Source organism: Marmota marmota, unplaced genomic scaffold (genome assembly GCF_001458135.2).
Source record: "Marmota marmota marmota unplaced genomic scaffold, marMar, whole genome shotgun sequence".
Lineage (NCBI taxonomy): Eukaryota > Metazoa > Chordata > Mammalia > Rodentia > Sciuridae > Marmota > Marmota marmota.
The window spans coordinates 8,613,982-8,637,618 of record NW_025999949.1 but is presented as its reverse complement, the minus strand read 5'-3'; the positions used below and the strand labels follow the sequence as shown (position 1 = coordinate 8,637,618).

Sequence of the window (23,637 nt, the reverse complement as noted above, 5' to 3'; positions counted from 1 at the left end):
TGTATAAAAAGAATAGGACATTCTCTATGAACTGATGTTCAATGAACTGTAAAGTACATTGAAGAAACAAGATGCTGATCACCAAATAAAGTATTCAACTAATACTGCTGCATAAAAAATGGAAAGAATATATTACAAGTGGATGTACACACATGTACACATTTATCTTCACATATATATTTGCTTAATAAACACAAAATATCTCTTGAAGTCTACTCAGAACCTGGTAGGTTATACGAGAATAACTTACCTCTAAGGAGAACTCACTCACTACCTGGGGGAGAGAGGTATGAGAGCCTTTTCCATAGATATCCTTTTGTAAAAATTGATTTTAAGCTATCTGAATGAATTCAAACTTAAAAGAGCAAAATACGAAACTTGCTTCTAGTCTCTACATCTTTCCCTACTCCAGGCCCCTGTTAACCTTCTCTTTTGCCTAAGAGTGATACGCAGTCTACATCTTAAATATCATCAGTATGCTTCTCTGTACACAGACACTGGCACATATCTATTTACAAACCTAGTTTAATGAAACACAATATAAATTTAGTTTGAAGAAAAAGTTCATTGAGACTCTGAAATGTAGAATCTGTAAGCTGCGAGCCTCAATGACAACACAGAATTTGGAAATGAAAGGAAGCAGAGATATGGGATTAAAGTTAATGATAGTTTAGGATCCACTGGGGTTGTATTTTTGAGTAGCAAGAACATTCCTGGGTTCTTGAAATCAGAAAAAAATATTCAGTGAATGGAAAAAAATGCAAACAAAAACAAAAACAAAAAAAACCCAAAACAACAACAACAATAACAACAACTCCCCCCCCCCCCCAAAAAAAAAAATCCCTTCCCTGCATTATCAACAAATTAGCCCCAGAGATTTAGCATGGGACTTTAAATTTCCCACTAACTAAGCATGGCAGAGTTTTGAAGTTCAGTGAAGAGAATGGTGAGGGTAAAGAGAAACCAGAAGTGAGAGCATATTTTTACAGAAGTGGGGTTGTTACAATTCTTTTTCATGAACTTAATCTGGAAGTTCACTAAACTGAAAAGTATCTCTGGTTTTAAAAATGCCAACTGTGCCACCCAAAGGACAAAAATTATGGAAAGTTATCTTTACAGGGATAAGGTTGAGAGAGGTCTGTAATTTAACAAGGATGTCTCTTTTTCTACAAAGAGATAATGAGTTTGTCCTCACATTGGTCAGATCCCATAGTGAACATCTCAACAGAAAATGGAAAATTGATTTTAAGCCAGAGCATGATAGAGATGAAAGTGACCTTGGCCTGACTTCCTGAAAATACTACCAAGGAAACTGAGATCCAGAGAGCTGCTCAAAGTAATCCTGGTGGTAAATGGTGGAGCTAAATCTGCTTGGGTTTGTGCTTATTTTCCTTTAGGCATTTGAAAGGACACTCACCACCATTGATACCTAATGGGCCTCAAACCATTCAGGAAGGCAGGAAGCTTACTTGGAGATTTTTTTCTGTCCTGATCCCCCCCCTGCCCCCCCAGGATTTGTTTATTTACATAATGGTAGCAGGGATTGAACGCAGGACATGCTACGTAAACTTCCATGGATTTTACTCCTTTATTAGTGCAATACATCTGCTACATGCATGTGAGTATATGGGGGAGAAAGTGGTACTTATGATACTGGAGAGACTCAGTAGAATATCAAGTCATTATGCTGAATGCAGCACCACTCCCAAAGTTGAAATGTTTCCAATTGCTTCCAAATTCTATGATAAAAATCAAAGACTTAGAAAGCCAAGAAACAGATTCACTGTTTCTGCAATGTGTTTTGTCAACTCTGTTCATGCCCTGTGGGCCAGTCTCAGGGCTGGATTTTCTTATCTATGAAGTGGGACCAATGACCTCATCTCAGATTCACTTGAGTGTTCTCAGGCATGCATAAAGGGCATAATATTGAAATTCCTATCACGATAGGCAGGTATAATGGAATAGTTAACAAACATGAGTAGTTTGATGTTATTTTTTTTATGATTGTCTTGGCTCAAATTTCTGAGTATCTTCTGAAACTTTTTAATAATTTAAATAAAATGCTACCATAATAATATAGTACCTGTGAGCATGTCTATAGAGGCGTCCATACTGCCATGCTTAGCAGTATGAATTCTTATCTTTTGCCTAAGGGACAAATACGTTCTTCCCTACAGTATTGAGTGCAGGAGATTTCACCAGCAAGAAATAGGGTAGAAGCATGTGTATTTAATGTAAAACCTTGTTGAGTTGAGTATTCCCTCAAACCCAAGACACCTGGAAGTTTAATTCAGGAAAATTTCAAAGTGGGAGGAGGGAGGGGAACTAAGAATGAGAAACACCAACAGAACGTGAATTTTTCTTAAAAAAAAAAAAAAATCAGGGTCCCAGTTTCTTAAGTACTGCAGACAAGGTATCACACATTTTTATGAAATGTCCAGCAGGAAAAACAAAGTCAAGAAACAACAGTTCTGAGGACAAGGGAAAGCTATTAGAAAAACTCATCTCACTCCCTAAACTGTACATTTTGATTTCAGTCTTGCTTTCAGATCTGAAGTCTGCTTTCAGCTCTTCCTATAAAACAAAGCCAAGATGTAAATTAAAAAGTGGCAGAGGTGTGGCTTCCTGCGGAATGTGGCTCAAGTTTAAATTGTGCTTGTCAGTAGCAGCGGTCCTGGCCTGAAGCTTGGGAAGGAAAGTGTAGAAGGCATCAGTCCCTCCTCAGATCCCCCTGCAGGAAGGTTGGCGCTAAGGTTGGAACAGATCCCAGAGCGCTAGAGAGGACGAATTGGGCGTGAATCGCTGGTCTCTCGCGCAAAGCAAGGTCAGGGGGCGCCTGTGACCCGAGCTGCTGTTCACATTGGCCATCTCCTCTTGAAAAGCTCGGCAAGGGTTTCTCTTGGAGTTAGGCTCCTTACAGGCGGTCAGCTCTCTTTAGGACCTCAGGGAAACCCAAGAGTTTCTGGCTTTAGGACCCAGGAACGCTGAGGCAGCCTGGATTTAGATGCCACCACCTACTTATAGAGGCATCCCGAGCCTTGGTGGGTCTGCATCTCCTTTGGAAAGTGCGCTCGCCACATCCCTTCGGCCTCCCGAGAGTGTTCTGTCTCTCACGGGCTGGTCAGTGAGAAACCTTAGCTGGGGAGTGACCGTGGAGAGAGCCCGAGAAGCAGCACAGTTGGATAGAAACGCCGAAAGCCGAAGCACCCCTGGCTCTGGGATCGCACTCGCGGGTGGAGACGCAGCATCTTAGTGGCTGCGGAAACGCCTGCCCCGCCGCGTTCTTGCCAGGCGCCGCCGGCCGGAGGACCCTCAGCTTGTGCCGACCCTGCCGCGGGGACCGGAATCCCAGAGCCGCCAGGAGCTCTAGGCGGGTGTTGGCAAACTTTTCTCGAGCCCACGTGCTAACCAAGCGGCTCGCTTCCCGAGCTCGGGATGGAACGCCGCGCCTAGGCACCCCTTGCCTCCCGAGACGTATGTGCGCACGGTAGGCAACCCACACCTTGCTGCCGCAGCGCTTGAGTACCCCGCCGTGGGGCCTAAAGGGCCCAAGAATGTTCTTTTAACTCTGCGCTCTCAGTGCTTTTAGAGCGTTTTTCATTCCCCTGAGCGTCCGCACTTTTACCCCGGGTCGGAGCCCTTAGCTCGGCAGAGGTTACTAATTCACTGATTGTAATTCCTCTCCAAGTCGTCTGCAGCTGTTAACGCTCTGCAATAGGCTGCTCCGTGGCTCGTGCCAGGCATTGGGTTTGCTTCCTCCTTCCCTCCCTTCTTTAAATTGGGACGCGCGAAGGCGCAGCTGCCTGGCCGGGATTCTCTCAGTCTTCCATCCACTATGTTTCTCGCTCCTCGTCTCTCAGGTTCATGGTAGAAGAGATGCTGATAGCGCGGAATTGACCAGTGCAGTCCCGGGGCTAGTGGCAACCCTTCCTCTGCGTCGTCCCCAGCAGCGCAGCCGGCGCCGTCTCTTTGGATGAACCTTTCAGTTCCCCTACTTTGAGAGGCGTCTCTCCTCCGCCCGACCGTCCAGATGCAGTTTCGCCTCTTCTCTTTTGCCCTCATCATTCTGAACTGTATGGATTACAGCCACTGCCAAGGCAATCGATGGAGACGCAGTAAGCGAGGTGGGTCCCTCTCAGCTGAAGGTGCGTGGGGTCCCGCGTGGTCGGGGGTGTCCAGGTGCTCGCCCACCACTGGGCTTCGGGGGCTCAAATGGGCAGGACGGTGCTTTCCACACCCCAGCTCTTGCGGACCACCTCTCTTTTTCTTTTGAGACCCCGAGGGCTGCAGAATGCCGGTCTCTTCTGTCCCCGGTGGGTGCGGTGAGCCAGAATGAGACGCGCTGCGAGCCCGGTAAGCCCGGCGTCTCTAGAGCGCTCAGTTCTAAGTCGTGCGGTTCACACGCCGGGTCGTTCCTGGGCCTCCACTCCGGGACTCTTTCTTGGGTCTCATTTCTTATTTGGGATCCATTTTTCTTGCTTGCTCTCTTTTGGTCCTCTTAATATTTTCCCTAAAGCCCATTTTTTTTCTCTATCTTCGTGCCCCCAAATCCCTGCCCCAATTGCTTGGACCTGGCTTAACATATGGGGGTGGGGGTGGGGGTGGGGGTGTTGAAGAGCTGGGTAAGAGTTTCTGTCAAGTTGATCTGAAGAACCTGCGTTTCCAGGAAAAGGGCACCATTGCTCTCTTTTTTCGGGAAACTGAGACGAAAATGAGAAGTTTCTGAATGAACCAGCTACTCCTGCGTTGGCTTTCTAGAGTGTTTGCCTACAGCGTGATGTTTTAAAAAATAGGCCCCGCTTTGTTTCTCCATTTGTTTTCCTCAAAAGCAGCAATTTCGGAGTAGGGTTTCTGTGCACAAGGAAATTCACTTGCGGCATTTTAACCGCTCGCTCCCTCTCCCTCACTTGTGCGAGCAGCAAGGAACGCGGATGCAAACCTCAAGGAAGGTTTTTGAGAATTAACTAGCTTTCCTACAGATTTATTGTGCGCTTATTTCGGTCTTGCAGTCTTGCTGGGCCTGCAGCTCATCCAACTGCATTTTAGGGTATGTGCAGCTAGGCACAATTAAGTCTTCCCGGGGGATTTAAACATGAACCGCCACACGTCCCTTGAATTATGTGCTCAGGGAATGTGTGCAGAAGTCCTTTGCAGGCACCTACCTGGTGAGAACTATTTGTCTCCTTCCTGCAGTTCAGACTTTGGTGCTGTTAGAATTTGTTGAGAGAGTCATAGATCTTGACCCCCACCCCGACCCCCGCGATATAAACATCTCGACCTGTGATGTGATTTGTCTATAACTCATTTTATGGAACCTGCGGCCCTACGTTTAGATTTTTGGAGAGCCCTTTTCAAGTCTTATTTTTGATGGGTATTTTTTAGGGTATCATTAAGCAGTTCTCACCATTGGAAGAGCTGGAGGTTGACCCACGCCAGGGCAGAGCTGGATATGACTGGTGTGAGACTTCTCCAGCTACCAATTTCCATTGCTGACATGTATCTCTGGACATTAAGGATGCATACACCCACCCCCACATCTCTTTCAGTTCTGACTTTAGAAAATGCTTATTTTTAGAAATCGCCCTATCTAAAAATACAAGGGAGAAATTTATTTCTACAGGCCAGGAGAGTTTGATATGACTTTAAAAAGCCCCTCTCCGCCTCCTTTCCAGTATTTTCCTTCTAGGTATTATTTGGCTAAGCTGGAATTTTTGGCTATACTGCAGTCAAAATTGTTTAGAGAGGTTCCCTCCCCCCTTTAAAAGCTGAAGCCTAGTTGAAAAACTAAAGTGCTTAAGGTTTGTAAAATATAGAAATATCTAAAACCTTTGGACAAATTCTTTACTATTGAGTGATGGCTTTCTGATCTACCCCGCCTGTCCCATTGTGTTTGAGTGGAGAAGAATCAAGCACGTTGTTTTAGTGAACTTAATGCAGTGATGCTGTTCTTTGGAGAATGACATTACAGCACTCCTGCGGCCAGAAGCGATACTGCATGTTTCTCCACAGGGCCATCTCTAAGGTTCTGCCTGTGGCAGAACCCATTTCCTTCAAAGCTTGCCTTAGCAAAATCTCATGTAGCAGCTACTATCCACTTCCCCAGGCGCTGACATTTAGAAACCCAGTTCCAAAGTGTGCAATATTAACTGTGGCCAAACTGACCTTTCCATTGCATAAACTTTGAATGCTTTTAAGTACATATAAATTAATAAGGTTGTAAAAGAAAAGGAAAAAAAAAATTCTATCAAAGTATGTCACCCCCCCACCCCCAACAGATGTCCTTTCCCAAATCCCAAGTTTCTAGCTAAAATAACTGCGGTCCTTAAAAGTGACCACACTATCTGTGCCAACAAAGGGTGTACTGTGTTTTTAATTAAAAGTGGAACTACTTAAAGGGCTGGCTAGACAGTGCAGGGTGATAGTAGCTTTTCTGCTTTGCAAGGAAGCTTAAGGACTGCATTGTGAGGGTATTGAAATGAATAGAGATCTAACTCAAGTTGTGTGAATTGCCCCTCTTCACAAACTTAAGCTGGTTTTAATTGATCTCATGTCCACTGATTGATCCTATACCCATTGTTGTGCATACCAAACAATTGGCTTTCCCAAAGGAGATTGATTTAAATTAGTTTCTTGGTGAATGCCTGACTACTAGCCAAATCATGTCAGCAGTGACAGTTGACATGCTAGAGCTTATTGTGGTGCCAACATTTCCCTTTTCTCCTTTGTTTTGTATAGTGGCAGTTAAATATTACTTTCTAGGAAGAAAAGTGATTACTTTTTAGAAAAGGTGTTGTAGCTTGGAAGACCAGTTGTTTTCTTGGCTTGTGTTCCTGTGTAGGCGGCCGTGGTACCAGGATTGGTTAGGCTTCCCCTGGGACCTCTTTTTTTTTTTTTTTTTCTTTTTTCATATTCCATCTGCAAATAATCAAACCTTCACTGTGGAGCATTCTCAGAACTCCTTTGGCATTATGTTTAGTCTGCTCTATGATCTCAGATGCTCCATAATATCATTTTCTTAATGAAATAAAATTCTTGGCAGAGATCAGATAATTTAGTCAGTTAAAATCAATTGCATCCAGTCTGGAATAGAGCGCAAATGTATCATTTAACTCTATGTTTTATTTCAAAATACAGCCAGAGGATTGAGAAAATAGAATGTAGAACTTTCTATACTTTTGGACAAAATTTTGTATGGGGGAGACCATCATGAACAACTCTGTTAATCTCCTTCTGCATTTTTCTTCTCCATATTTGAAGCAAAATCAGAAAATGTGTTTGATAGTCCCTAATGGGCTCCAGCTAGAATATTTTTTCCTTTTTTTCCTATAAATTAGGCACAAACACAATACTGAGAATGAATATCTTTGTGGAAGAAAGACACATACCAACATTTTGGAAATCTGATTGACAGCTTATGTTTGGTCTACATGGTAACATTGGCCCTTTTATCCCACTTCAATGCACAGTCATTTTTAGCTACTGTGAACCCCTACTATATCTGTCTTATGGACCGCTTATGATTTATTTGTATGACAAATGAGGTTATTTGATTATATTTTTTGGAATGATTGTAAGCTACATTTCAGGCTGAATTACTGAAAGTGGATAGACAAATCATAACTTTGTTATGATCCCTTAGAATTTTTTGAACTTGGCATATGATGACTTAATCTTAAATCCTTTCCATATTTTAACCAGGGACTTAATGCAAACTTCTTTAAAACTCTTTGAAAGCAGCAAGTCTTCTAGACATACAACTGGTGTTTCTGGTGGACTGATGGTAGGGGGCGTGGTGTGGCAGAAGTTGACTTCTGTAGTCTTTTCTATACTGACTGAAGCTTCATCTTCTCCTTCCTCTATAACATCTCATTTTTGCAAATTATATTTGACTTCTTACATGATAATGAAGTGTTTACCACAAACAATGTGCTGTGTTTCTGGCAAATGAGGTTGGGACAAAAAGATAAATACTTTTTCTTAAATTGTATAGGCTGAATTAATTTGTGTTTGTCTTTTTAAAAAGTTGATGAAGAGATTTGGGGATATTTATTTTTTTACAAGTACTTTTTAATAGTTTATTTCTCCTATTCTTTCATAATATAAAGTGGCACATGGAACGTATTAACCTACACTTAAATGGAAATGCTTCAAAATACATTTTGCATGCATGCTTACTTTTTTGAGTTCCAGAGTATTTCAGAAAAGCTGATGTGATTGTTTAATTTTGCAACATAAACATGTTCTTTTTTCTTGTTTTTTAATTGACTGCCTTTGCTTCCAGCACAATTGCATCAGTTTTTCTGGCCAGTGTCTTACCAATACAGGGAGGTCAGGAAGTTGCTGTGCTCAAACCAACGTCTTATTTTGCCACTGAAATTTGGAAGTGATTCAGAATAGGTGATGTTTGCCTAGCCTCCATTTAATTCTGGCTTACTTTATCTGCTCTTAAAATCAAGTCTGAATAGAATCCAATATTTGCAACAATCACAAGTTGGACGTAATACTTTTGATTCCTTAATGCAAAACCTCCTCTTCATTTATCCAGAATCTGGCCAGTTTATGGATTAAGTAGACTACTTTTTACTTAATATTACTTTAGTTGTAGGTGGACACAATACCCTTATTTTGTTTATTTATATGTGGTGCTGAGGATTGAACCCAGGCCCTCACACACACTAGGCGAGTGCTCTACCACTGAACCATAACCCCAGCCCTACTTTTTACTTCTTTCCTTTTAACTGACTGCCTTTATACAATCCCTCCACCGGCTGGAAATAGGTACTCTTATCCATCTCATATCCAGGAAATAGATGACAAATCTTTCAAAGTAATGTTTGAGAATCACTATGCTAAAAGAATGCTGTAAGATTTGGGATGAATATAAGGTTTTGAATTTTTATAGTTTTCAGGATATCATGAGGTTTGTTATTTTTTTCCTCGATAGCAAATGTGGCCACCTATGTTTATAAATTCTTATATTTTCAGCTGGAATAAATATGGAGAGTGTTAATACTAAAGCATATATGTAATTAATTGGGAAGGTATATAAGTGTCTATACACACATATGAGGGTGTATGTAGAGGATGAGGGTGGGATGGGATGATGGTGGAGGTTTGGGTTTCAGAACTAAACAGCATTTTCACCCATGTTTTCCATCCTTTCATTTTGATCTGTCCTTAGGATGAAGGATGGCTGGGGGAGGGCATGAGACGGGGAAAGGTGAGTGTGCTTTCCCTCTTTCCAGGGTCTGCCTTCCACCTGTCCTCTCCTCCAGACCTCTCTCTGTTCCAAGGCCTTGCTGTCTCTCTGACCTAGCATTCTGGTCTCCCTCCATCCTGGCCCTGCCAGAACACTGGAATTTCACTACCCCTTGATAATCCTGTTGGATTCATTTACTCTTCAGTCTGTTAGGCTCTGGCTTCTACCTCTATCCTTTTCCTGAAGTAATTTTCTTAAAAAAAAAAAAAAAAAAAAAAAAAAGATGATTATTTAAATTTTATTTTTTGGAGTCACTTTAGGTTCACAGCAGAACTAAGTAGAGGGCACAGAGATTTGTGACGGGGGTGTATAAATGGTCATCCGTGATCCATTCCTGCCTCGTTGTCTGCTCTGGCCACATCCATCATCACAGTCCTCTGGTGTTGGTTTCCTGGGAGATGATTTATCACAGCTCTATCAGGAAGCTCTCTTCCTTTTGGCTGGTGACACACACTGTTTGCTGGGTGATATTTCACCTTGTATTTTTTTTCCTTGAGGGATTTCTTTAAAAACCCATCCCTGTTCTTCTGTGCAGGGTCTTCCACTGCATCCTCAGCATTTTTTTTTAATATTTAAATTTTAGGTGTAGATGGACACAACACAAAGCCTTTATTTTTATGTGGTGCTGAGGATCAAACCCGGGTCCCGCCCGTGCTAGGGGAGTACTCTACCGCTGAGCCACAATCCCAGCCACTCAACATTTTTGAAGTTTCATGTGATACTGATTTCCCGACTACTGCTGTATAAATCCATACTTCATGCTCAAACTTGACAACTCGTGTTTTCCTCTTTGCTTCTCTCAACTCTGTCCCTCTGCTGTCTTCCCTATTTCTACTCACGGAGGGAAGTCTCCCTGCTGTATTGGACTTTTCTGTGGCTTTTTAAAAATCAGTTCATTGTAGCTTAAACTATACCAGTGTTTATATTCATCCCATCTTTTCCACTCCCAAAGGTATTTCCTAGTGCAGTTCTCACAGACTCCTCCTTTCCCAGGCTCTGTATCCTCCTTGCTCTCTCTGTTAGAATGCTGCCACACAGAATTGTTCTCAATCATAGAAAGGACTGGGTTACTTTTTTGCTGATAAACCTCAAATTTCTAGGCCTCCATGTTGACCACATGTGAGTGCCAACCTCTTTCATGGGGCTGTCAGTGTTCCCACCATCTGTCTGCAGCCTACTCAGTGCCTGCAGGGTTGCAAAAGGTTCAGTCTCTTAAACTATACCAGGTTATTTCATTTTGTATGGCTGAGCATGTTTTAGTGCTCAGCCAAAAATGTCAGTGCCTCCAGGAAGCCTTCCTGGAATTGTCTGTCTGCCTTTCTAAAGCTCACATCAATCATTCCCTCATGATTCCTTAGCTTCTTGTGCTAGTCTTAAGGGACTCTTATTTTCCTCTTTATTCTGATTTTCATGAAATATTCTCATTCAGTCTTGAGCTTCTCTAGGGCAAAACAGTGGCATGTTCTTCATTGCACTCCTCAAACTAGGCCTAATAGGGTACTTCCTATACAAGTCAAGAGTTGAACAAAAAGGGTAATTAGGCAATTTTGTGATATTCTGTTAATTTTGACTTAATGAAAAATGTTTTTCCCCCAAATTTGAGCTTTGTACATAGTTGTACAAAAGTTTGAATACTTAAATAATAGGTGCAGTCTCATTTGCTGCTCTTTAGATCATTAGAAAAACAAAACATTGAAGTCTAAAAGCATCCCTAGCCCAACTTCCATTCTGAAGTCTCTTCTGATAATTTCAGAAATTCATAGAGCATTATATCTCGTACCTGATTGTGTACTGACATCCCATTGGCTGTTTGCATGACAGAGTAGCCTAAGTGGCAGGTGATTTAGGGTACAGAAGGGAAATGTATGGGAGAGGGGTAACTATATTTTTAAATGCATTTTTTTTTTCTAGAGAAAGGGACAGTAAGGGACTTGGCATCCCCAAACACTTTGATCCATATGAATATAAAAATCATTTAGGGGAAATTAAAAGAAAGTGGTATTTGACTTCTTGAAGGCATTTACATTTATATGGTTAAGTTACTGCAAGAGAAATTTAATCTTTATTCTTACATTTATGACTTCAGTGTATTACAGTTATGAGGACATACCTCAAGAGACACAGCATGTATTTTAGGACAAGTTCTTCTATAGGATGAAGCAACTACCTCGTTGTTCAATGCCTTCTAGAACACTGGAATTTCACTACCCTTGGGAAGCAGGCAGAGCCTCTTGGACTTTCAAGGAAGGTGAGCTATTTACCAAGCTGAGGCTTGAGCTTGAAAACTGATAGGTAAGTGGAAGAGAGAACTGGAATCCAAACTTCTAAATTTCCCGACTTTTTCTGTGTACGGTATACTTTCAATATAAACATCTTCAAAAGAAAAGTCAGCTTTGAATCCATTTAAAAGTTCTTCAGACCACAGATTTTGATTGAGTCTTAGAACTTCCTACAACTCATAATTAAGTTAATAAAGTAGCTGATATTTAAAAAATTGAAGGCTGAGAGGTGAAGTTATTGGGATAGGATCATAAGTATGTTTTGGTAAAAATTTGCATAAGTTTTATGGTAAATATTTTTATCATTCTTGTGCATGAATTATAGGAACCTCTTTTATTTCTAGTACTTCAAGAGCCAGAGCAAGCAGATATGTGTATATGCACTTGTGCTTATGTAGGTACTTACATGTGTGCTTATACAGTATGTGCATATGCATTTTAGGTGTCTACATGTTTATCAGTACAATCAATAAAGGTCAGGGAAAAGCTATTAAATATTCTTTTTACTCTATAGAGAAAGTAGAGGTAGCTTTTCTCTAGTTTGGAGAAAAACCTTTGTAATTTATTTAAAAACCTTTCAATTTTTATCAACAATTAAAGGATAAAAAGAACACTTATAAAATGAAAGTTATCCTGCTCAGCACATCTCTTTTGAGCAGGAGTTCTTAATCTGTGGCTCATAGGTGGGGTCAGGGTTTTAACGAGTCTTCTGAAATTAGAAGCAAAACATTTTCTGCTTTTTTTCCAGGGGAAGATCTGGAGTTTTCCCTAAAGTCTCAAAGTAGCTCAGGGTTCATCTCTTTCCTTCATCAGGTTAAGAAACATTGATTAATGAAATAGCAAGTAGACTTGCTTAAGTAGCATGATGCCAAGCAGCTGCTTCAAGTTGGCATAGGTCTTGTTTCCTGAAAGCTTGTTTTCTTTGTGGGTTTTTCAGCCATTCGCCAGGTGTAGTGTCTCAAGATTTATTTCAGTAAAAATTGCTCAGCCAGTAGTCTCTTCCTCAAAGACAATAGTTGTTAAATTCTCTTCTCCATCCCCTTAAAAAGACTTTTACAAAGTACAACATAAATATAGCGTATAAGGGGCATTATTACAAATTGGGCTGTCTGAAAAGTTTTATCTCAAAAACAAAATAGTTAATGTAGAGATAGAAATAGCTGTTGAAAGTTTTCAGCTGATGTCTTGCAGAGGTGGCTGTGATGTGACTTGAGGCACCACGCTGCCACTTCACAGAATGGTGAGAACCAGGGCTTGCCCCTCTCCTGGCCAGTGGGCTTTTGCTAGATCCTTGCTCCAATGTCGGTGCATTTTAGAATTTTTGTACCGTGATGGCTTTGGTCCCCTTGTTTTGGTTCTTGGTACAAATTGCCAACCAACCACCTCAGCAATTAAAATGCATGGACCGACAGAGGGCACACTTTGCATTCTTTCCCTCCTGCATTGTTCTCTGCTGTGCCGCAGGATTTGTGCTTTGCTCTGGCTCCTTGATTGGGGTGGCAAACCTGCTCTGCTCCCTCCATTCATATTGAGATCATAGCGATGTCATTACAGAGGAGGAAGGGGACAGATCAAGAGAGATTTTAGTCTTCTTAAGCATTTTTGGATTGGTTCCTAATCTCTTTTTGACAAGACCTCACCAAAAGGCAAACTTAACCATTTTTAATACCAGCAAGGCAGATATTAAAGCTGGAGATTTTGTTAGTCTGCAGGTAGATTCCAGCATGTATACCCACTTTGGGAAATCCATGGTTTTTAAATGTTTTCCATTAAGTGCATGCCTAAAAATGTAAGCAATTGGCAGTTTGGAGTTACCCAAATGATTCCGCATGTTGCCAAATAAGCTCAATTGGAAAATTGTTTGCCAAATTCTTCAATCTTTATGGACAGACCCCTTTCTTTCCATGGATCTTTCATATTATAGTCTTTAAATAATGGTGAATATTGTTTGATTTTATTTGAAAATCAAAATTTCAGATTTTTTTCGAAAAAGTCACTTCCCCCTTTATATAATAAAGTCAGACTTGGGGTTTAAAAATGCTTTGGTACCTCATTGTTATTCCCCTCTCATGCTGTGTTCAAATGGCTCTTTGTGGTTCTCAGAAGTTGAATTTTTAACATTGGAGGATGTGTGCTATCTATGTCATTACTAACTTGCCCATTGAGTTAATCACTCGTTTTTTTTTTTTTCCTCTGTAAGACTTGGAAGATTTACTTTGACCCATTGGTTCATATGGAAAACCCAATCTGCTCTCTGTGATGTTTAGTTGAATCACAGTAGGGTTAATCATATCAACCAAAGACACAGCCTATGTGTATCCTCCCAAATAGAACTATTTGGAGTAACTGTGATATTTGTTCTTTTCAGCTATTTCACTGCCATAGATGGTTTTTGAAGTCTCTTCCCTGAGGGAGAGATGTTTGATGGTCCAGTTAATTGGGAAGAATTTCTCCTGGGACTCCTGGGTTTCTATACCTAAATAGGCACGAAGGCAGTCTTTTTCTTGGACTTGTCAGGTCCTATGGGTATTTCTTGTAGGTGGAAGAACACTGCTAAAAATTCTAATTTTGACAGTTCATTTTTGATGTTTTAGTGTGTGTGTGTGTGTGTGTGTGTGTGTGTGTTTAAGGGTCTGATTTATAGACTATTTTGGAGAACTCTTGGGTATTCTGCACTCTTAGCAGATACGAGGAAGTGCTAGGGAACAGCTAGCTGTAGGCTGGGTGAATTGGAATGTGAAAACTAGATGAAAATTTTGTTTATCCATTGATCTGGACACCTTCTAATTATTTTAGAGAAACTAGAGCTATTCTACCCACAGCCTTTTTTTCTACTGATGTTAGCTATTATGTGGCCACCCTCTTTCCCTGGCTGTGTTCGGTAGAGAAACTTTTTTTGGAGTAAGGAGACTAAGTGATTTGAAAAACCACTGGGCTCTAAGTGGACAGTGGTGGTTCCCAGAAGCGCTCTTAGTGGGCTGAGGCTAATTTGTTGGGCTGGGAAAGCCTTTTTACCACTTCTGGTGGCCAAGAAATCTTGTTATGGTTGATGTGATTCTTGACTGAATCCTGTTGATCATAAAAGATCTTCCTTGAATTATCCTGAAAATTGATCTAGAGTTTGAAAACTACCCTTGAGGATTGATTATCCAGAATTATGAATTTGGTATAATTTACTTTCCTTTGCAGAAGTAAAGAGAATTAGTTCTTTGCAGTACTATGAGCAATCTCAACATGACCTTGAAAGTGTTTCAAGTGAATAATTACTGTTCTAAAGGGTTTGGCAGTCTTCTGTACATGAAACACTCAAGTTTCATTGAATGTAGAAAGATTTGAAGAAATGGGAGAGGCTGATCTGAGGAAGAGGGGGAAAAAAACAGGGACAAGATTGTAAGACTTGAAGCCGTTTTTTTTAAGGATGTGATTTATTCTACTTTTGAAGATGTTTCATAGAAAGGAAGATTCAAATTTCTATTTAGAAAACTATCCATTAATGGAAGAGAACTTTCTTGATGCCTTAAGCCTTTGACTTTGGAAACTAACCCTTTTCAAAAGGGGAGAGCCTCTCATGAAGTGTGGTAAAGCAGGTGACAGTACTGAGTGGAGGACCCTAAGCACTGTGCACACTGTACAAACCACAGTGTGAACATCTGTAAAGCACATGGCATCTAATAGCTGCTTACATATAAATTCTTACTGACAATTATTCGCATTCAAATTATGAGACCCTTGCCTTCCTCACTGGAGGACACCAAACAATATTTCTTCTTTAGATTCTGCCTCCAACGACTCTGCATCATTGTAAACTTCAGCAGTGAATACTGTAGACACTGGAATTTGGTGTGAATTCTTAAAAGAGAAAAGAAAGCATATTTCTCCATTCTTACATGACCATGTCAATTTGTAGACTGTTCCATTATAAGCAAGTCTGAGATTTCAGTACAGCTATGATCATTGTGGCTTTTGGCATATAGATATTTTGCTTTCTTTAATGGGGTCACTAGACTGTAAGGTAAAGTATTTATTTCATTAATAACTGGAATCTCTGAAAGCATAAGAGACTTAAAATTCCTATTGGATGAAGAAGAGCGATGTAGGTACATCATTTGGCAGAGAGTGGTGGGTAATAATTGATGTGGGAATCCTCTGGTGTAGTAGAGATTCTGTCTTCAGTCTTGCTTGAATCACTGTTTTTTAAATTGTTCAGTTGCACACTGATATACCATCCACACTTCTGTGTAATATGAAGTTGAACAGGGCATTTAAATTGTTGGTTTATGGGGCTGGGGATGTGGCTCAGAGGTAGAGAGCTTGCCTAGCATGTGTGAGGCACTGGGTTCAATTCTCAGCACCACATATAAATAAATGAACAAAATAAAGGTCCATCAACATCTAAAAAAAATTAAATTAAAAAAATATTGGTTTACAAAAAAGATCTCAATGGCTGGAAATAACAGGATGAATTTACTGATGAATCCTTAACTAGAAACATGTAGAGCTTACTCTTTTTTTGAGATTAAACAACTAACCATGGAATATACAATGTTGGAAATTAAGGCTTTTCATTGATTTTTTTTTTTTTAACGCAACTTGGGATTATGTGATATGGTTGCAAGAAGAATTGGCTGTATTAAGAGAAATATTTATCTAGATTCAAGAGTAAAGCAGATGAAGGTCCCCAGCCTACACTCATCTTATGTTCATTACTTTCAAAAGTGTATTGGTAGCACACTTAAAATTCTGTAATAGTCCTAGTGGCACTACAACAAGATGCCACAAATAAGATATTTTAAAATTTATTTTCTCTCCTATTCTCATCTGCTTTCCCTTCATTCCCCTTTGTCTAATCCAATGAACTTTTGTTCTTCCTTCCCCTCCCCCTTATTGTGTGTAAGCATCAGCATATCAGAGTAACATTTGACCTTTAGTTTTTTGGGACTGGCTTATTTCACTTAGCATGATAGTCTCCAGTTCCATCCATTTACTGGCAAGTGCCATAATTTCATTCTTTTTTATGGCTGAGTAATATTCCATTGTGTATATGCATCACATTGTTTTGTATCCATTCATCTGTTTCTGAAGGGCATCTAGGTTGGGAGGCTTAGCTATTGTGAATTGGGCTGCAATAAACATTGATGTGGCTGTATCACTGTACTATTCTGACTTTTAAGTCCTTTGGGTATATGCCAAGGAGTGGGATAGCTGGGTCAAATGGTGATTCCATTCCAAGTTTTCTGAGGGATTCCCAGACTGCTTTCCCGAGTGGGTTGCACCAATTTGCAGTCCCTCCAGCAATGTATGAGTGAACCTTTTTCCCCTCACATCCTTCCCAACATTTATTATTACTTATATTCTTAATAATTGCCATTCTGACTGTAGTGAGATGGAATCTTAGTGTAGTTTTAATTTGCATTTCTCTAATTGATAGAGATATTGAACATTTCTTAATATATTGACCAATCATATTATTTCTTCTGTAAAGTGTCTATTTAGTTCCTTTGCCCATTTAATGATTAGGTTATTTGGAGTTTTTTTGGTAAGTTTTTTGAGTTTTTCATATATTCTGAAGATTAATGCTCTGAGATGTAGGTGGTAAGGATTTTCTCTCATCCGGTAGATTCTCTCTTCATGTTTATGATTGTTTCCTTTTGCTGTGAAGAAGCTTTTTATTTTGATACCATCCCATTCATTGATTCTTGATTTTACTTCTTGCATTTTAGGAGTCTTCTTGAGGAATTTGGTTTCTAAGCTGATGTGGTAGATATTTGGACCTACTTTTTCTTCTCGTAGTTACAGGGTCTCTGGGCTAATGCCTTGGTCCTTGATCCACTTTCAGTTTTGTGCAGGGTGAGAGATAGGAGTCTAATTTCATTTTGCTGTGAGTGAATTTCCAGTTTTCTCACCACCACTTGTTGAGGCTATCTTTTCTCCAATGTATATATATATGGTGCCTTTGTCGAGTATGAGATAACTGTATTTATGTGGGTTTATCCCAGATGATTTTTAAAACACAGAAACCCATTTTCTCACAGTTCTGGAAACCAGAAAGTCCCAGATTTTAAGATGTCAGTGGGTTCATACTCCTTTTGAGACCTCGGGATCCTTTCTGTCCCTGAAGTACTATTGAACTGCACAAATTCAAATGTTATCTGCTTATTACTTTTTGAAATAAATCCATCAAATTAGCTTCTTGTGGCTAAAATCTCTTTTAGCTGAAGCTGAACATCTGGCCCATCCTTTTTTCCACTGATGTGAACTGTCCTCCTAGAGCTGTTAGCAGCCTTTATGGAATATCACTGCAATATCAAGAGTGTCTGCTGTGTGTGGCTTCCAGTGTTAGAGATGTTTTAGACTAAAACCCTCTGATTACAAGTAATATCTGACATGAGCACTTCCAAGGAGCTTGGTCTATTCATACTTCTGTGCTTATGTATAATATAAAGTGCTAGTAAGAATATTCTTCCCAAACCACAGTGAACTTTTTCAAACACACAACAAAGTAGAGTAATCTAATGAATACCCATAGACCTATATGCAGATTGAACAAATACTGAGATTTGGCCACACTTACTTTATTCTTTTATTTTTATGTGTTGAAATGTTATAAAGCAATTCTTGGATATTTTATTTCATGCTTCATATTTCTGAATTCATTTCTTATAAACATGGATGTTTTCTTACCAAGCCACAATGTCATTAGTGTACCTAACATAATTATTCTGAAGTAATGCCTGTTAATGACCTGTATGTAATGAATTTCTCAAATTGCCTCAAAAAATGCCTTTTTGCAGCTTGTATGTGTGAACCAGCATTCAAAACACTCCCATCATTACACTTGGAGGGGTATCCCTCAAGATCTCTTGATTCTAGAGCAGTAATTCTTTCCCACCCGTTTTTCTGTACCCCACCTTATTGAAAAAACCAGGTCAAGGCTCTGTAGAATGTCTAACATTGCGGATTTTCCATTTGATCCTTTGTGGGGCTCATTTAACTTGTTCCTCTTATCTTTCATATTTTCTGCCAACTGCAAGTTCTCCTGGAAGGTTGAATGAAGTTCAGATTCAATTCTTTGGCTAGAACACTTCCCAGATGACACCCTGTGCTTCATATTGCATCACATCAGAGAGCACACAATGTCTTGTTGTGCTATTCTTAAATGATGCTAAGATTAACCAATAGGGTTATGAGGCACTAACTTGATCCCTTCATTGTAGAGTACCGATTGACCTTTCATCTATTGGTTTCTTCTATGATGATCTTTATCTGAATCAGTTTCTTCAGGCATTGCAAAATAGTGGAACTTTTCTCCTCTCATTCCTTCTACATTTGTTAGCTGACAGTTCTATTGAAAGCCTGTTCCTTTTCAACCACAGATATCTTGTTACTGTGAAACAATTCTTATAGGAAAGACATGCAATAAGTGTAATTCTTTAACTGCAATTTTCCGGAGTCAGGAGTTGATGTGTGTGAAGCTGGACAGTGGGTCGACTTCACTGCTGGAGAATCAAAAGCTTTGGTTGTGTCAATGCATTGCTTGTCAAATGGAGGAGGTAAGGTTCTACTATAGCCTCTGCTTATTGAAACGGCAGTGGTAGGATGACTTTTTGGCTTTTTGCTAACGGAGTGAAATGCAAACCTTCTGAAAAACTGAGGTCTATTGGCCATCTTCTGATAATGTTTTCTGTTAACAGCTTTCAGAGAAGCCACTATGGGAACACACAGTGGCCTCAGCCTGGTGTAATCTGAGGCTTGCTGGATAGAAAAACAGTACTTTGTACTACTTAAACACCCTCTGGAAGGCTTAGCAAGGAGAGGAAGGAAAATATTTGAGGAGATCAACTGGATGTTGTAGGATACAAGTAATGTTACCTGAGAAGGATTAAAGTTTCCTCAAAACTTGACCTGAGTGGCAGCTGGCCATTTAGAAATTGCTCTTGTAGTCTATCAATGGCTCATTTTCTGCTGTGCAGTCTTCAACTTGCAGACACAAAGGGTCTAGAGATTTCATGTCTTTAGTGGTTAAATGACAAAGTTTTTTTTTTTTTTAATTAACATTTTTGTAAGCTTTTTAGCTGTAACCGGCTCTTTCTAATTATAGGAATCTTTATTCACTTAAGAATGTAGCTCATTGCCACCAATCAAGTTAACATTGGCATGAAATGTTATAGAAATATGCCTATAATATCTACATTTAATTATTTTATTATCCAAATGATAGACACAAATGTCTATTTGGAGAGTTAAAGAGCTTGTTAGCAATTTTGAACATAGACATTATGAATATAAAACATTTAGTGAATGGCTCATAAATACAAACTCTATTACAGGAGAAATACAACCCTGCAGAAATTCAATACTTGTAAACTGCCTTCACAGTGATTTTTAATAAAGCAAAAACTACTGTGAACTCAAGAAAATGGTTATATTGCAAGTCGGGAAACAGAACAAGGAACGTATATAGCTTCTTTTAGTAACAAAAGAATGAGATTTTTAGTTCAACGTGTATGGTGTTTTTAAGTCACTAAGAAAATAAGCTGCATCTACTAATCGGGGCTAATAGGTCATGTCCTCTATACCTTTTTTTCATGTGTAATTTGAAAATTATCTTTGTAATAAACCCTCTGCACTGAGACATTTAGGTCTTTTGCCTTGGAAACAAATGGTAAGACTTTACATTGTTATTTGTGTAAGAATTTTGTTTTAAAAGCCACTCATGGTAGTTTTAAAAATGAGTATAAGCCCAAAATTAATTCAGTGTTGAAACTTTGCAAAATAATACTACCAATAATTTGGAAAATTATTGAAAATAAAACTACCAATAATCTTCCATTCAACGATTCCCTTTAACATTTTGGCTTCTGTCATTTCAGATATTATTTTACCCTTTTACATAATTATAAAATTTAGGAACTTTATATATCATAACCATGTATTATTAACTATTTTAATGATACCAGAAATGTTTACATCATAAATTATTCATCATAAAAACTTTAAAATCCATTTCCTTATTGGGCAGTTAAATATTTCTGTATCATTAAAAAGTTTAATATTAAAAATGCTGCTACACTTCTTTTTTAAAAATTAGAATGATATATTTAATGATGTGGAATCATTTGCACAAATATTAACAAATTTTAAAATGAGAATTAAAATACTAGTAATGTTGAAAATTAATTAGAAAATAGATAGCTATAGATTACATTTTGTGAATGGAGTACATATACTCCAAAATAGAAACAATTAGATAGCATGGTGTTGCATATAATTACTCTATAAAAATTTAATCGTTTTTAAAAAATACTTTTTGGTACATTTTATTTTTAAATCATAGAGAAATGAAATTTTAAAATTATCTATACATGCAGAAAAAATGTATATCTTATAACTCTAAGCCTAGTCTTGTCACAAATGATTTACCCAGCTCTTAGTTGATTAGAAAGTTGTTATTTCGAACTACATTCCTCATCTGAATTTTTTTCCTGTCTGAATCACTTTTCCTAACAATTTAGTAATCATATTAAAATTGTTTCTTGAATGCATTTGTTCATTCATTGTATATATGACATCAAATCTTATGATGTCATATATACATATCATATATACAATAAGTCAAAATATGTGCAGAATGTCATTTGACCACTTTTTAAAATTCTGATTTGTTCTATATGACAGCAGAATGCATTATAATTCATATTATACATAGAGAGCACAATTTTTCATATGCTACTATAATTCTTATGCATCATTTTCACACCATTTTCTAGATATTTTGTTTTCTATTCTTTTTAGATATGGTAGAGTGTATTTTTACATGTTTTATACACACACACACATATATACACATATGGAGTACAACTTATTAAAATCTCATTGTGGTTGAACATGATGTGGCATTACACTGGTGGTATATTCACATATGAGCATAGGAAAGTTATGTCTGATTTGTTCTCTTTTCTATTTCTATCTCCCTTCCCTTCCTTCCACACTGTTTTTTCCCATAGGCATCATTGGCAGAACTAGATATAACAACATACTGTAGTCATAGTATTTATTGAGCACTTAATATGTAGCAGTCTTGCAGGATTTATTGTTATTTTTATTTTGTTTTGTGGAGCTAAGGCTCAAACCCTCTTGGATCTTGGGCATGCTAAGTGAGTACTTTACCACTAAGTTTTTCATCAGGTTTCTCAAGCATAGCATAATTCTTCAGGCTACATATTATTTAATTCTCAAATTACTTTGTGAAAGATCTTATATTTCTCCCCATTATAGGATGAAGAATCAGACACTAGAGAATCAATAGTTAGCCCCAGGTCGTAGAGCTAGAATTTCAGTCAAGGCATCCTGACCCTGTCATGTTCTTCACCAATAAGATGGAAACATGAAGCTTTTGATCTTATTGCCTAGTGTTTTCCAGAATACGTACAGACTGATCCTAATTCAGTAGGTAGGAGATGATGGGCATATTGCCTTGAGTCTTTTAGAACTTTTCTCCTTTAAGAAGCCATTTCATTATCCCCAAAGAAAACATGATGTAAATAATGAGGGAGACAAGACATTCTCCCCACCACCCCCCAATTCCAAATAACATGAGTATCTACTCAGTTGCTTCAATCTTATTCCTTGTTTTCTTGGCAAAACCTATTCTTTCTACATCGTTCTCCAGAACATTTTGAATTGCTTTTAAGTCTGCTGCCATTTTATAGACCACACTTGACCACGTCCCTCCTCAACCACATCAGTAGCCTTCAGAATATCTTTCCTGTGATCCATTCTACATGGGGCAACCAGAGCTATTGCATATAAAACAAAAGCCAGCACTTAAGTGCCCCACTTAAGTGCTTCAATAGATTTTCTTTATACCTCAAATAAATTCCAAACTCCTTGCCCAGCCTGGAAGATTCAATATGATCTGACTGCTGCCTGCCTCTCCAACTCTCTCTCTCTCTTTTTTTTTTTTTTTTTTTTTTAAATCTTGATCCTGTTGGCATGTTCTTTTCTCAGACACTCTAAAAATGTTTGTTTTAGGACTTTTGCCTGGTCTGTGTACTCTCTAGAAAGTGTTCTCTATCCTTTTTGTGACCAGTTCCTGTCCCCAATACTGAAAAACTACCCATTTTCCATAGCAAACTATCAGGGCCAGAAAGAGGGGCTTAGGGTACAAAATAGGAGTTATGTATTTGCTCACACCTGAGAGTGATCACCTCCTTGAATTCTATATGCTAGGAACTTCACTTATATCCCTCTAGTTCCACCTCTGTTCTGCTCTGCTTTATGTACTGGTTATTTTTCCAACCCTCTATTCTAGAATGTTCTCCATTCTCCCCCACCCCAATCCCCGTTCCTATGAGAGAGGACACTGTCTATTCATCAAAATCCACTTTTGCTTCTTGGGGCATGTAAGCTAGACAGTGTTTCCTAGATTCCCTCGGAGTTATGTGACTGAGTTTTGGCTGGTGAAATGTGAGTGAAAGTGGTATATTTTCTACTTGAGTCTGGCCCAGTAAACTTCCTATGGTGGTCTCTTGCTCTTCTTTGTCTCTGCTTGGTAGAGAGGAACTAGCTCTTTCAGACCCAGGAGGATGATGGGACAACCACGTGAAATATGTGGGAGTCCTTGAATGACTCTGTGGAGGTCTCCCTGCTACATTATTGGACCCTGCATGAGCAAGAGAAACTCTTTAGATGAGCCACTGAGACATTGAGCCTTGTTTGTCTCAGAATATAATATTGCTTGTCCTAATTAATACAGGCCCTCATATCTCACTCCACCCAGGTTTATGGAATATAAGCTCCAAATGGGAGGTATCTTTGTTCATGTTACCCCGTATGGAGCTTAGCCTGTTGTGGGTATCCAGCAAATATTTTTTTTAAACAAATAATGCATGATGTAAACGCTATACCAATATGTAAATTATTTTAGACAAAATTGCAAAACAGTCATAGATTATGAAATATCTTCTGAGTTCAGAGGCGAAGAAATATTGTGGGAAAATGTTCTAGGAAAAGATTTCATGAAGCTGCAAGCTTGCGCTAATTCTTGAGCATAAGGCAGTCACTGTTTATAAAGTGGTTCTTCAATTTCTCAGCCACAGA

At 38.9% G+C, this 23,637-nt stretch overlaps 1 protein-coding gene across 3 annotated transcripts in view; it reads left to right on the top strand.

Moving 5' to 3' along the window:
- Positions 1-2,690: 2,690 nt before the first annotated feature.
- Positions 2,691-23,637, top strand: part of Rspo2 (R-spondin 2) — a 142,627-nt gene continuing 121,680 nt past the window's right edge. Inside the window, exons 1-2 of one of the 3 annotated variants that reach the window (XM_048802016.1) lie at positions 2,691-3,487; positions 3,861-4,145. In XM_048802016.1, the coding sequence (XP_048657973.1) occupies positions 4,031-4,145 (115 nt within the window). In that variant the 5' untranslated portion in view covers positions 2,691-3,487; positions 3,861-4,030. The remainder of the gene's footprint in view (positions 3,488-3,860; positions 4,146-23,637) is intronic. The other 2 variants (XM_048802015.1, XM_015486373.2) reach the window with 2 other exon arrangements.